The 14,293-nt window shown below is 36.9% G+C and overlaps 1 protein-coding gene across 1 annotated transcript; it reads left to right on the plus strand.

Annotated features, from left to right (window-relative positions):
- Window positions 1-4,096: 4,096 nt before the first annotated feature.
- Window positions 4,097-14,292, plus strand: LOC134292261 (uncharacterized). Its single transcript, XM_062861295.1, has 2 exons — window positions 4,097-9,349; window positions 9,409-14,292. The coding sequence occupies exons 1-2, from the start codon at window positions 9,061-9,063 to the stop codon at window positions 9,738-9,740; spliced, it is 621 nt and encodes a 206-aa protein (XP_062717279.1). The 5' UTR covers window positions 4,097-9,060; the 3' UTR covers window positions 9,741-14,292.
- The last annotated feature ends 1 nt before the right edge of the window (window position 14,293 follows it).

A 14,293-nucleotide genomic window follows, 5' to 3' on the forward strand; every position in this document is an offset into this window, starting at 1 on the left:
AATGCAAAATTAAGATTCCTTTGCTTTATTACTGTTCATATTATGCAGAAATTTCTGATACATTAGGGGGCGGTCCTTCCAGATAATAAGTGATCGTACATGGCTTTTGAAACATAGCTTGCCGGCAAACTTTCTAATCCTTAAGTTTGTTTTTTTTACTTGATTATTTCTCAACTTATGTAGCAATTTCCATTCCAATGGGAGGCATCCTTCTCATAAAAGAGATGGGTCGATCCAACTGGAGTGAATAATAGCAGTTCAGTGTTTTAAAACTTAAACTGCCAAATATGTACTCTCTTATAGACACATTTTTGAACGCAAATATTCTGGAACAACAACTGGAGGCATCCGTGGAGGAATTCCTCAATGATCTCATGGAGGGAGCCCTAGAAGAATACGCGAAGGAAATTTGGATAGAAAATACTTAGAAGAATTTCTGGGAGAAACTGTTGATTAATCTAGGTATGGAATTCTGGAGGAATCCGTTAAAGAGCCCGTGAAGAAATTGCTGCATTAATCTGTCTGTGGTTCCATAGCCAAATTTCTTGAGAAATGTATGGGCTAATACTGGACAAATCAATGAAAAAAACTTGAGAACGCCGTAAATGATTTCCTTGAAAAATCAAATCAAGTGTTCTGAATCACTTGAGTCATATGAATCCGAATATCAACCGTAGAAACATTTGTTGTCATCTAAAACCTTTATATGCCAAATTTTGTTCAATTTGCTTAAGGCGAAACTGGAAGCATTTCCTCACTTTTTGGTTTTTGATTTTTCATTAAATAACGAAGCAATATTTTCTAAATCGGTTTTCGTGCACATGTAGAGTATGGATCAGGGTATCTTCTGATTTTTTTACGCAGTAGAAAATGTTTTTCGTTTTTGCAGAAACCATTTTTTAACAAAATTTCACTAAAAAATGGTTTCTGTAAAAACGAAAAACATTTTCTATCGCGTAAAAAAATCAGAAGATACCCTGATTCATACTCTACATGTGCACGAAAACCGATTTTAAAAATATTGTTTCCTTATTTAATAAAAAATCAAAAACCAAAAAAATGAGAAAATGCTTCCAGTTTCGCCTTAATTGCTTCTCTAAGCATTTCTAGTTATGCAGAATTTGTATGGAAGACTTCCTTTTCAAAGAGGATGGTCTCACACTCCTGGTTATCATAGAAATATTTCTTGCCTTCTAAAACCTCGAAATGCCAGACTTTGCTCCAATTGCTCGGTTGGTTCTCGGGCTATACAGAATTTTCCGTTTAATTTGTATGGGAGCCCCCTTCTCAAATTTGGGAGGGGACTCACATGACCATACAAATATTTCTATAAACTATCACAGATCAAAATTGGTTCCTTTTGCTTGAGTTGTTCTTGAGTTATACAGAAATGTAACGGAAATTTGAATGGGAGCCCCCCTTTTTCAGATGAGGATGGGTCTCAAACCATCCTTCCCCGTCCCCAAAAACCTCCGCATGCGAATTTTCACGTTAATCGGTCCAGTAGTTTCCGAGTCTATAAAGGTCAGATAGACAGACAGTAATCCATTTTTATATATTTAGATATATACCACAGAGTGAAAGGGTCAAGTACCGATGTAAATGTTTTGTCGTTACCAAAATAGAAATATACATAGCTGGCTGAAAGATTACATTAAAAAGTGGAATGGAAAATGAAAAAAAAAAAAGATATAGAGCGGCAATCGCCCAAATTATGTAATTTTTGCAATCAGGCGTCAAAGACGTGTTTGACAGTCAGTGTAGTGATAAAGGTGGTAATCAGTTTTGAAACACGGAACAAACCCCATCCAACACCTTTGGCTCCCCCCACCCCCAGCCCTTTGCAGGTGTTAATTAGTTGTTTTGGTAAAACCCTGCTTAGGTAATAATAATGTTCTTTAAAGTATATTGTAGCCTCTTGTTGGACCTAAATTAGGTTCCACCGTCCAGCGTACGGCTCGGTCCGCGGAACCAGGATTGGTTCCCGTGCCTTACTGTAAAGGATTTCTTTCTCCAAGGAGGATCATCTCGGGTAAAAGTTTAAAATGCAAAAGAGGTTTTCTCCTCTCGGCCGTCCAAGGTGACGATACCACGGCCGGCCGATTGCGCCTAAGAGTGAAGACGCCTGCATCCGCTCTCTAGCAACGCCGGCTGGCCCGTCGGCCAAGTTCAGGCCTAGACACCGGTCGCCTTGCCATCCGGCGAGATTTCCGGCCGCACAGCTCGGCTAATGAACGCGATACCACCGAATAGATTAGTACACATTTTTACAAATTTACACTAAATTATTTCACCGGGAAACACGCACACGCCACAAAATTGTACATTTGTATCGCGAAAGAGTGCCTTGAGTCGCCCCAGCACTAATTGTCGATTCGTTTCAGCCCTTTCAAATTTTCAAATTTGACAATCACTTCAGCGCCGCACTCTAGATTGGTTTTGTTTGCGATCGTGTTGAACTTCTCTCCCAGCTCATTTCCGGTTCATTTGTATGGGAGCCCCCAGTTCCCGAGACCGGAGAGGTCTCACACCAAGCTAAAAACCTTCCCTGGCCTCAAACATACCCGCATACAAAATTTCACACCGATCGGTTCAGTAGTTTCTGAATGCATAGCGGTCAGACAGACAGACAGACAGACAGACAGACAGACAGACAGACAGACAGAAATCCATTTATATATATCCCAAGTAACAATTTAAATTCCTTTTAGATTTGTTTATTTTTATGGAAGCTTTATCATAGCATGAAGAATTCATGAAACATTTATAGTTGTTTTTATCAAGAGAAAATAATCTCCGTTCGTATGCGGTTTTTAAGTTTTCTTCAAGTTAATTTTGAAAACTCCGCATAAAACAACTTGATTCCCTAAGGCATTTGATCTTATTATGAGTTTTAAGACGTATTTGAAGTTATTTTCAACACATAACATCAACAAACTTTATTAAAAGTTTATGCTTCGTTTATTCAAGTACAATTCATCTGAGTTATTCTCCTTTAAAAACTTCTTAAAGCTTTCAATTCTTGAGCTAGAGCCACTAGTCTGGAACAAGAACTAAGCGGAGTAATAAAATCTTATTAATTCAAATAATAAATTATGCAATAAATTGGCTTTTTTATGCAAATATAAACACTCAAACATTTTTGCTCACTGTTAATTTTGCCGTTTTGGTGCTCAAAAGTAATTATATCGACGAAATATTCATTTTATAGCCAATCAAAAATGCGAGTAGCTTGCTGAGGTCGACCAACCATCAGCCAGTTACTCACACAGGCCACAGCAGCTTGAATCGAAACTAAAATGGGTACTTACTGTGACTCTTCTCGTGCGTATGCTAAATAGTGTAATATGTACTAGTAAGTTTTAGAAATGCACTTATTAAATAGACGAAATTATAATAGAATTGGCAGTTCCTGAAGCAAAATGTACAGAAACAACTTTCTAGCTCCAAAAAGGTAAACAAACAATTGTCAAAGGCTGTTACTCTTGAATAAAACGAATAAGTTTCATTTAAGACGAACAAATCTGCCTTAAGATCATCACTAGTAAAAACAATCTTCAATAAATGCTGTAGATTTCATGCAAGGTGACTTGGTTCCATCATTGTTTTGAGGTGGTTTGGATTAAAGGTAATAACAATTGATGGCGGCTGCATGAGTTTTGTTCGCCTGGAACGGCAGCCATGTTTAGAAAGAATTGAAAAAGTGGCGTAGCCTTTTGTTTTTACAGGAAATTTATGTCTTCGTATATTAATGATTGATAATATTTTTGAGGCGCTTTGTTATTTTCGTATGTCTTGGGTGGCATATCAACGACAAAGTGGGTATGGCACGGAAAATTTTGATTCCCTGTCATCAATGATCTGTCAGGCAATTTTGATGCATTAGCCATTTCAATTTGATGAAAATTAATTCGCAGTTCAATTAACATTTCATCCATGAAACACAACTAGTTCGCATCTGCATAATGCTGAGGTAAAAGATTTCATTTATCATGCACTATTAGCATTTTTGAGAAAGACAGCTAAAAGATCAACATGCTTCAAGCTATTCTTGTTAAAGTTTTATGAAGTTCTTATAACCAATCATCAGTGTTAGTACATAAATACAACTAGTATCAAAGCAGTCTTCAAAACCAGTCTTGAAGATCTCCTGAAGAGTGGGCCAGATTAGTCTTTTGGATAGTTTATACCTATTTTATCTCGAATTTGCAGAACAAAGAGCTTTATAGCTAAGTTTTATTATTCAATCTTAGAAATTACTTCAGGATTGCCACAAAAGTATAATTGTTACTTGGGATATAGATATAGATAGATAGATAGATAGATTTAGTAAAAAATCAATGTTTTGATATAAAAAAAACCTCTCTAATATTTTCCACAAGGCTTCTCTCATCATGTTCATATTCCTGAGATTTCAATCTGTGATTATTTTTGAAGATTTGATATGTTTTTTCAGGCCACTATCAAAGTTACCCCAAAATGAAAATCTGATTTTCGCTCATATGGAAAACGCAAAGTCACCCAAAGTATTTAAAATCATCAAATCTTTCAATTGCAATTGATAACTGATACCCCAGTACTTGTTTTAAAAATATAAAAGTAGGGAAAATACTGTTACATGAAACAATATTTAAAAAAATCGCTGAAAAACTGTCAAAGTTACCCCATTTTACGGTATTGATAAAATACCTAAATGAGTTATTGGTTTGGTTTGGAGGACTGCTTGAGGTATTATTCAGTTATGGAAAAATCGCTATTTATATGGAAAAATAGCCGATTATTATTTAGGTATTGCCATACCTGATGTTGTTATTCCCGTGTTATGCGCAGAATACACACCAGTTATTATTTTAGGTATTTTACCTCTTATGCAGGGCTTCTAAATACCTCATTCAGGTTGTAGGTATTCGGTTTTCCATACCAGAGTTTGGTATTCGTCAGCTATTTTCTCCAGCTTGGGTTAGCCTGGTACACGGTTTATATGGGAAAATACAATAAATGGAAAAACTCAAGTTCCTGTATACTTTTTTGAGTTCCTCTTTGGTCCCATATCAACTGTGCAAAATTTCAGATCGATCCGAAAAACTTTAGTTTAGCGCCCGCCATTCAATTTCTCATACGATTTACTATGGGGATGTTTTACTCATGCAAAGAAAAATCGCTAGGAGTCACCCCTAGATCCCTAAAAATAAGTCGATGAATGATTTCTGTACAAAACTTTACTAGGAATCAGACCTCTGAGGACAGCAAACCGATGCGACGTTCGTGGAAAAAGTTATCAAGCCTCACCCGATCGATAAAATGACGAGATTTTAAATAAATTATTATTTATTAATTTATTTATTAATTATTTATTGTTATTCCATACATGTTAAACAACGTTTGCATGCCATTCGGCTTTCAGTTAATAACTTTTTCCACATGCCTTAGATCCCTTTGCGGTCTTCGGAGGGTTGGTTCCTCGTATAATTTCCAAAAAAAATCATTCATTGATTTATTTTTAGGCGATTTATTTTTGAAAAAGTGATTTTCCCCATACTAAATCGTATGAAAACATAAAATGGCTGGCACTAAAATATAGTTTCTCCGATCGAGCTGAAATTTTGCACAGTTGATATGGGGCCAAAATGGAACTCGAAAAGTGTACAGGAGTAAAATGTATTTTTGTGTCCCACGCTAATGGGGATGTGTTTGAAGTTGTTAAAGAATTTGTTTATCTTGGAACGCTTGTGACATGTTTCCCGTGAAAGGAAAAGACGTATTGCAGCTGCAAACAGGGCCTATTACGGATTGCCTCCGTAACTTGCTAACGCAAACGAAATTCGGTCTATATAAAACGCTGATTCTTTCGGTTGCATTCTACACAAGACGTGGACGTTAAAGGAGGTAGACCGATATGCTTTTACAGATCTAGGTGTATGTGCACAGGACGACAGACTTCCGCCCTCTGCCCTCCAAGAGATTGAGGAGGATTTTGGCCGGTTGAAAAACAACAAAGCCGCTTGAGCAGATCAACTACCAAGCGAGCTTCTAAAATACAGTGGAGAACTACTGGTGAGAGCACTACACTGGGTCATTACCAAGATTTGGTAGGAGGAAGTATTACCGGAGGAATGGATGGAAGGTATCGTGTGTCCCATCTACAAAAAGGACGACAAGTTAGATTGCGGGAGCTACCGCGCGATCACAATACTGAGCGCTGCCTACAAGATACTCTCTCAAATTTTATGCAGCCGACTATCACTGATTGCAAGAGAGTTCGTGGGGCAATATCAGGCTGGATTTATGGGTGAACGCGCTACAACGGACCAGATGTTCGCCATCCGCCATGTGTTGCAGAAATGTCGCGAATAAAACGTGCCCACACATTACTTGTTCATCGATTTCAAATTGGCTTATGATACAATCGATCAAGAACAGCTATGGCAGATTATGCACGAATACGGATTCCCGGATAAACTGATACGATTGATCAGGCGACGATGGATCGAGTGATATGCGTAGTTCGAGTATCAAGGACACTCTCGAGTCCTTTCGAATCTCTCAGAGGGTTATGGCAGCCCAGAATGCCAAGCTTTACCCAACACTTCGATACCGGAATAGCTGGCTCCGGTCCAATGAATTCATGCGATGCTCCAGTGTGGGCTAACTATTCCATTTCCAGCGATGGAAGAATGACCAGGTACCCATACAAGATTGAACAGCATTTGCTGAATTCAGCTCCTCGATTTGAGTTCGGCAAGAGATAACTAACTTCGACCTATACTTCTGGTGACGCCGCAGTCTACGCTACGGGGCTTCAGCCGATTGCGCAGACTGAAACAGGTCTGTTTCGCAGTCGCGATTGGCTTCTTTAGCGATGTTAAGATAATTCCTTATTCTGAATTTTCCTGAATTTTGGTGCCCAAGAACCTATTTATAAATTAATATAAAGTTTGTATGGGAGTGCTCGTCGCATTTTGTGCTAGACGTTCCTGTCAAGCAATTGCCCAGCTGTCAAAAGGTGATTTTTTTTTTTGAAATTGGTTTTAGGTACCAAAATAAAGTTCTCAAAATCTAGAAAAAAAATCATAGCGGAACAGAAAAAGGTACGCTTATGTATAAAGTCAAAAAATCAATACATTTTTCAAAATGCGGTTTTTTTGTAAGAAAGTGAAGGAGGGAAGATTTTTGTTTTATTTTTACTTATACACTCATAACAAACCCCGTAGGAAGAACGAGTATTTCGCGGCTTATCAACCATCATAGTCGCGAATCTGTCTTGTGTATTTACCGTTTTCAAGGGTAAAACTATCTGTCGTTCGTCACTACATTATTACATTGTTATTCAATTTTATTATTTTGGAATTTCCTAAACTGCACTAAGGGGATTCAGGTGGCCAAAAATCGAAAATTGACTTTATTCAATTTGAGATTCAGGTTGAAAGTAGACCACTTTTACCAGTAAACCCTAGAATATTAGTATGCTAAGCCATATACTTATCGAGATATTGGCAACAGAATGAGACATTGCCATGTTTTGGTAAAATGAATGAATTGTTCATCTTCGCATATCTTCGGCTGCCTCGTAGCCGTGCGTTAGGGTAACCAAGCTTCCAATTGCACCATGCTGTGGGGTGAGGGTTCAATTCCCGCTCCGGGCGATGAAACTTTTCGTGAGAATAGTTTCTTCTCCGTATCCACTGGTGCATGCTCTGTGTGTCCTTTGTCTATTGTTAAGTTTCATTCAGTCTGTGCAGGCTTTGACTGAAGACGGTGTCCGCGTCTTTTTTTTTAATGAAAAATGTTGAACTTTTAAAGTAGTTTCTTAAAGCTTACTTATAAACCTTTCGAATGACATATCAGACGTAGAAAAGTTGATTGTAAAACTATTAAATGATGTCACTTTAAAAAAAATCAAATTTTCCCCATACAAACCGTTCCATACAAAAAAGACTACTTATATGTCTTTCTTAAGGATACCTGGGAGACATTAAAATTAAATGTGGCTGCTATGTACTAGCTGCTATTCTGCAATTCCAATCAAATTGTCGGCGATAATTGAGTTATTCCAATATAAAATCACACTATTGCCCATTAAATATTGTGGGCTTCGTGGCCGTGCGGTTAGCGGTGGCAGTCGTCTAGGCGTATCGTAAGCCTCGGAGTATGGGTTCGATTCCCGCTCCAGTCGGTGGGAATATTTCGTCAAGCGAAAAATTCATCACTAGTAATGTGTTCATTCTGTGCAGCCTCTGGCTGAAGACGGTGTGAATTGTCTTTTTTTTAATATCTCTAAGGAGACAATTGATCGTCATTGCTGCTTTTTTCGGTAGACAAGGCTGTTAGTTTGGAGACATTAGAATTCATGACGTGTTTTTCATATATAAGGCATGAACCCAACGGATAGGGTCAAGGCATTATAAGATTGACACACAAATATTTTTAACCACCTGTTTGTATGGAGCCGCCCCATAGTGGACTGATAAAGCCAGTTAAAACAATCAATCAATTTCCAGTCAAAGTTCACGTCAGAAAGAAAATTTAGCTCACTAGATTTGAACTTACAGCTCAACCACAATATAACAAATATGCTTATTACTCAATAACTCAACGTACATACATATGTTATGTTATGTACATATGTACAGATATATTTGAAATATTCAGGCAAGTAGTATTCAATATATCTGTGGCCTAAAGTTTGATGTTCTACTTTCGAAAGCTATATCCCGGAGATAACGACATCTACAAAATTATAACAGTTAAACAGCACCAATTAACGTGGATGAACTGAGACCTTCACTTGTTTTCCAAAAACCTGGGGGCGCAAAATAAGTTTTGGCAACATATGCTAAAATTAAATTAAAGACATGCGTTGTGAATGCAACGGATCACGTATACCGTACGCTTGCCAGTACAAACAAAATCAAGTTGGGCAATCAACTATTGGATACAATCTACCGCCACGCCTGAAGCAAGATCGATATCTGATTTTTCTAGATGCGTCAAGTGCAACTTGACTGTCGCGAAATTGTTAGTCGCAATTAACAGATCGAAGTGTACGCATCAACTTGCAAAATGAGAGCAATCATTAGTTCAGCGTTTATAGCTTTGTCGCTTTTCGGTTTCAGCGTAGCCAAAGATGAATTTCCTAACAAATTTCATAGTATCTACGGCTGTAAGCAGATAAACGCGGTAACCAATTACAATGATCCCGTGCATTACCTTCCTGTGGAGGAGTTTGATCATGTTGGAACCGGATCGAACTATTCATTCTTTCGACTGGGAGTTTTCGGTAGAAGTGATGCCATAATTCGCCTTTCCAAGGTACCAAAGCCGTACCACAACAACATTGTGCATGAAATCGGTATGTATCTACTTTGTTTCCTAAATTACGCAAGTGTTCTGATGCTAAATCTATTCTAGCCATCGGATCAGGGCTTAACAATTTCATCGAAGTTCGACGTCAAACGAGATTCAACACTCTGATGTTCACCAACCACGTTCTCAAGCAAGTGCCAACTCCAAACGTGCTGTCCGAAACGGAACCGTTTGTCATGCGGATGGACTTTTTCAAAGATGGCTCGGTGACGCTGACCAAGGACAACGAAACGAAACCATTTTTGGAATTTTCCGACCCCAATGCGGAGGTCAACTTCCGGTACATTGGATTCTCCAACTGGCTCTCCAAGGCGATCTACTTCTTCGATTGTCCTATGTATAACTTCGATGGTAGAGTGGACAAATTAAATTGGTAATGCAGTGATACAGTTCTCTGGAAACAAAAATGTGTGTGAATAAATCAGTCATGAAAATAAGGAGACTCACATTTTTATCTTTTTATATGGTTTTTATAAGATTTCGATTATCATTTTTGCATTAAAAACCTGATACGTGGATTTAACGTATCGAGCCCTCCTTATACTTTTCAAAAGACTTGATGGCTTTGTTTGTATCTTACAAATTTATTTTGAGCCATTGCGGATTTTGGCCATTCTTAAAAATGCCAGCTTGAAAATGTACGATGAAAGAAAATACTGTAAACCGGTGTAAAATTGATAACTCGGGTACCTAATTGTAATTTCATTCTAAAAACTTATATACGTCGTTATATGATTATAAACTTCTTACCTCATCTAGCTCATCTTTCTGGCAAATGGCAAAAAGTGATTATTTCTTGTGTTATCGTGCTTGAGAGGCCCCCGCGGAACCTGTTTCAGGTTTTCCGAAGCGGCCATATCAATTGGTACATACTCCCGCCAATTTTTTCTGCCCCATTCTTTCGAAATTATGAAGATTGATATGTCACACGGCATGTTTTGGTTGCAAACCAGAAATGTCCCCGATGACACCCCCGTGGAACCTGTGCTAGATGTTCCGGGGTGACCATATCAGTTGATACAGACTTCAGTCAATCGTTTCTGACTCATTCTTTCGAAATCATGAAGATTGATATGTCACACGGCATGTTTAGGTTGAAAACCAGAAGTGTCCTCAATGAGACCCCGTGGAACCTGTCACGGGGATCCGGATGGATCAACTTATTCAAATTTGGTTATCGCAGTTGTGTTTCACTGTTCGCAACAAAAAAAAATGCGGAAAATCGATGGTTCAAACACAATGACACACTTTTAGTCATTTTGGCAACTCCCTGACCCCAGTACATTCCAGAATATTCCCGGAATGGTTCCGGATATATTGCATGGCTACTTGAGTATAATAAACTAGCACCATTTTATGGTCGTTTGAGGGCGATTTAAAAAAACGGTTGAAAATTGACTTTGAAAATGAGTTTTCGGGGTCCCGGTACGTGAAAGTTAATGTCATTTCATTTCATTCTTTACTCATGATATGGAATATTCATGATATTTTAAATTACATAAAAATAGTTCTGAGCTCGTGGAACATAATGGCTACATTTATTAATTACGTAACGCTCAAATCGACAGAATCCCTAAAGAAATATCTAAAACAGACAAATCACTGGCGCAATTCTTTATGAAAAAAAATCTTGGAAAATCCCTGGAGTAGTTGCTAGAAGAATCATTGGAGGAATTCTTCAGAAAAAATCTCTGAAGAAATCACTATTAGCAGACTTGACAAAAGACATAGATAATTCCACGAAGGCATTCCTAAAAAAACCACGAGGGAAATATCTGGAACATTTCCTGGAGGAATCTCAGCAGAAATAATTTGAGAAATTCTAGCATGAATTGCAGGAGAATCTATAGAAGAATCTCTGCAGGAACTCCAGAAGAAATCACAAGTGAAATTCCTGCAGCAATACCAAGAGATATCCGTATAGAAATACGAAGAGTAAATTCATAAAGGAAGCCCTATAGGGAAACCAATAGAGGAATCCAGAAGAAATCCCCAGAGCAATTCTTGGATAAATTGTTTGAGCATTTTTTATTTTTATTTTCTTATTTTTTATTTATTTATTTTTATTATTTTTTTTTTTTGAGAAATAGTTGAAGGCATCCTTTGAGAGATCATCGGAAAAATCCCTGGTAGAATTTCTAAAAAAAAATCAAATTACTGAAGAATTAGAAGGGGAATTCCTGAAATCATCTGTGGGGAAATCCGGAAAAATTTTTTTTGGATAAGTCCACGGAGTAATCTATGAGGAACACAGCGCAACAAAATTTAACTATCGATCTGTCTCAAGAGCAAACTTATGTGCCTCCGACAGATTTTGGGCCGCTGAATCCGAATCTGTGCTCAGATTTGTTCCAACACGTATGCGTATGCGATTTTGGGCTTTTTTGATTGTATGCAATTAAGCTTGGACATATTTTTTCAAGCAATCAAAGAATAAATTGGTCAAATAATATCTAAATTGAAGACGCATGCAAAATATTTCGTTTTACCAAATCAAATTTTTTAGATATAAGTAATTTACATTAGTAAGTAAACTTGCATGCAACTTTTCGAGGGTGACTTGTATGGGATATATTGTACCTAACATAAATCACTTAAAACTGTCAAATTTGATTTGGTTAAACGAAATATTATTCATAAGTAGTTAATTTAGATGTTAATTGACCAATTTACCCTTTGATTGCTAAAACAAATCAGGCCAAACATTTCAATAGGTCCTATCTGCATTTGAGAGGCTCTCTTTGTTCACTTTCTCTTTCAATTATTGCAATGTAATGGTACACTTTTCAACTATTTCTGCAGTACAAATCAAAAGACGATTGTTTTGACCATCGCTCAATGCAAGGAGATAATCAAAATACAAATAAACAGCTGAGATATTAACGAAAGAGAGGGAAACCAAAGAGAGCCTCTCTTCTGCAGATTGGACCTTTAGACATGTTTGGCCTGAAATATTGCTATGCCTGATGGCTAGCAATAAAAAAAGCCCAAAATCGCATATTTTGCCCTATAAATTGAGGTATAGCTCCAAATTGCAACGTACTGGAGCAAATCTGAGACCGGATTCGGATTCAGCGGCACAAAATCTGTCGGAGACACATAACTTTGCTCTTGAGACAGAAAAATTGTTGCGCTATGGAATTATTGGAGAAGTCCCTACATACATTTTTGGATACATCACTAGGAGTTTCGGTAGTAATTTCTGTGGAGGAATACCAGCAAGAGTTTCTGAAACAATTCCAAAAAAATATCACAGACAAAAATGCATGGAAAAATGTTAGGGAACCATCTGAAGGAATTCTCATAGAAATCCCCGGATGAATTTCTAGAGGGACAAGAACTGGAATTCCAGTAATAATTCCATTAGGAATTCATGGGGGAATCGCAGCAAGAATTTTATGAGAATTCTCATAACGAATTTCTTAAAAAAAAAATCGGATTCTTGGAGAAATCACCAGAAAAGTTTATGATGGAATTTCTGGAAATCAGAATCCTAGAAGTCCTTGGGGAAAATTTTAAAGAAATCCTTGGAAAAATCCCGACAGCAACTTCTGAAGCAATGCCAGCTGGAAATAAACTGCGTAAATATCAGCAAAAAAATCCTGAAATACAGTGTATCAAGCAATTGTCCGTACAGCAATGTTTTGGTCAAAAAAATATATCATTCAAATGATCATAACTTTTTTATACATCAATCAAATATGCTGAAATTTTGATCAATCATGGACCATATATTAAAGCTCCATTGGTAAAATTTTGAGCGTGATCGAATAAGTTTTCTGAAAGTTCTATTTTAGTAAAACTCATAAGATTTTTGAACAAATTTTTAAAACATTCTATCTCAATATGTACTCGATGAAACATTTTCAATTTTTTTTGTGTTACAGTTGATACCTAAGACTTTTATTTGCAGTTTCGTTTGAGGTTTTACATTCACTACAAAAAATATGAAAAATCTGTACATGTTCAGAGTGTCATTTGGAAATTTATCATATTTTGATCAATAAAAGTGCCAAGTGTTTTCAACGTTTTGAAACTCTCTTAATGTAATATTTTTATACAGGACCTACTAAACTACATATGAAGAGTAGATCCTATGTATTTTTTGTTCAGTCAATGCACTTTTATTGGTGGAAAACGTTCGGCAGATTATATGTACAAAATATGGTAATTTTTTAAAAAACGGCAACTACAAAAGCACATTTTTTTTTCTATTTTTTCTAGTGAATATAAAACCCCAAAAGTAGCTGCATATGGAAGCCTTAGTTATCAGCTGTAACACAAAAAAAAAATTAAAAAGTTTCATCGAGTACATACTGAGATATAATGTTTCGAAAATGTGTTCAAAAATCTTATAAGGTTTTCTAAAAGTTCTATAACTTTCAGAAAACTTATTCGATCTCGCTCAAAATTTTACCAATGGAGCTTTAATATATAATTCATGATTGGTCAAAATTTCAGCGGTTTTGATTGACGTATAAAAAAGTTATGAACAGTTGAATGTAAAATTGTTTTGACCAAAAACGTGCAGTACGGACAATTGTTTGATACACTGTAATTCTAGCAAGTATTCCCAGCTTAATTTCTGGAGGTATCTCTGGAAATAAGGTGGGACGAGGTTCAGTTGAAGAAGTGATTTCTATCCTAGCGTAGCATGTTAGGCATGTCTTGCTTATAACCACATCAATAGTCTAGTTTTGGCGTGAGGTTTATTCCAGAGGTAACTAAGAGCCTTTCAGCAGCTTGAATCGAAATTGGTTTAAAAGGTTGGATAGAACTAGGCGCTGAAGAAGCAGAAATGTATTAGTTTGCAAAATAGCCGTTTTCAAGAGTTACTGGTAAAAGTTATCAAATCAATTGATATTGATAAGTAAAAGGCAATACTTAGTAGTTTCCTTGTTCAAAAAGGCGGTCAAAAAGCTGATAAAAT

Source organism: Aedes albopictus, chromosome 3 (assembly GCF_035046485.1).
Source record: "Aedes albopictus strain Foshan chromosome 3, AalbF5, whole genome shotgun sequence".
Taxonomy (NCBI): domain Eukaryota; kingdom Metazoa; phylum Arthropoda; class Insecta; order Diptera; family Culicidae; genus Aedes; species Aedes albopictus.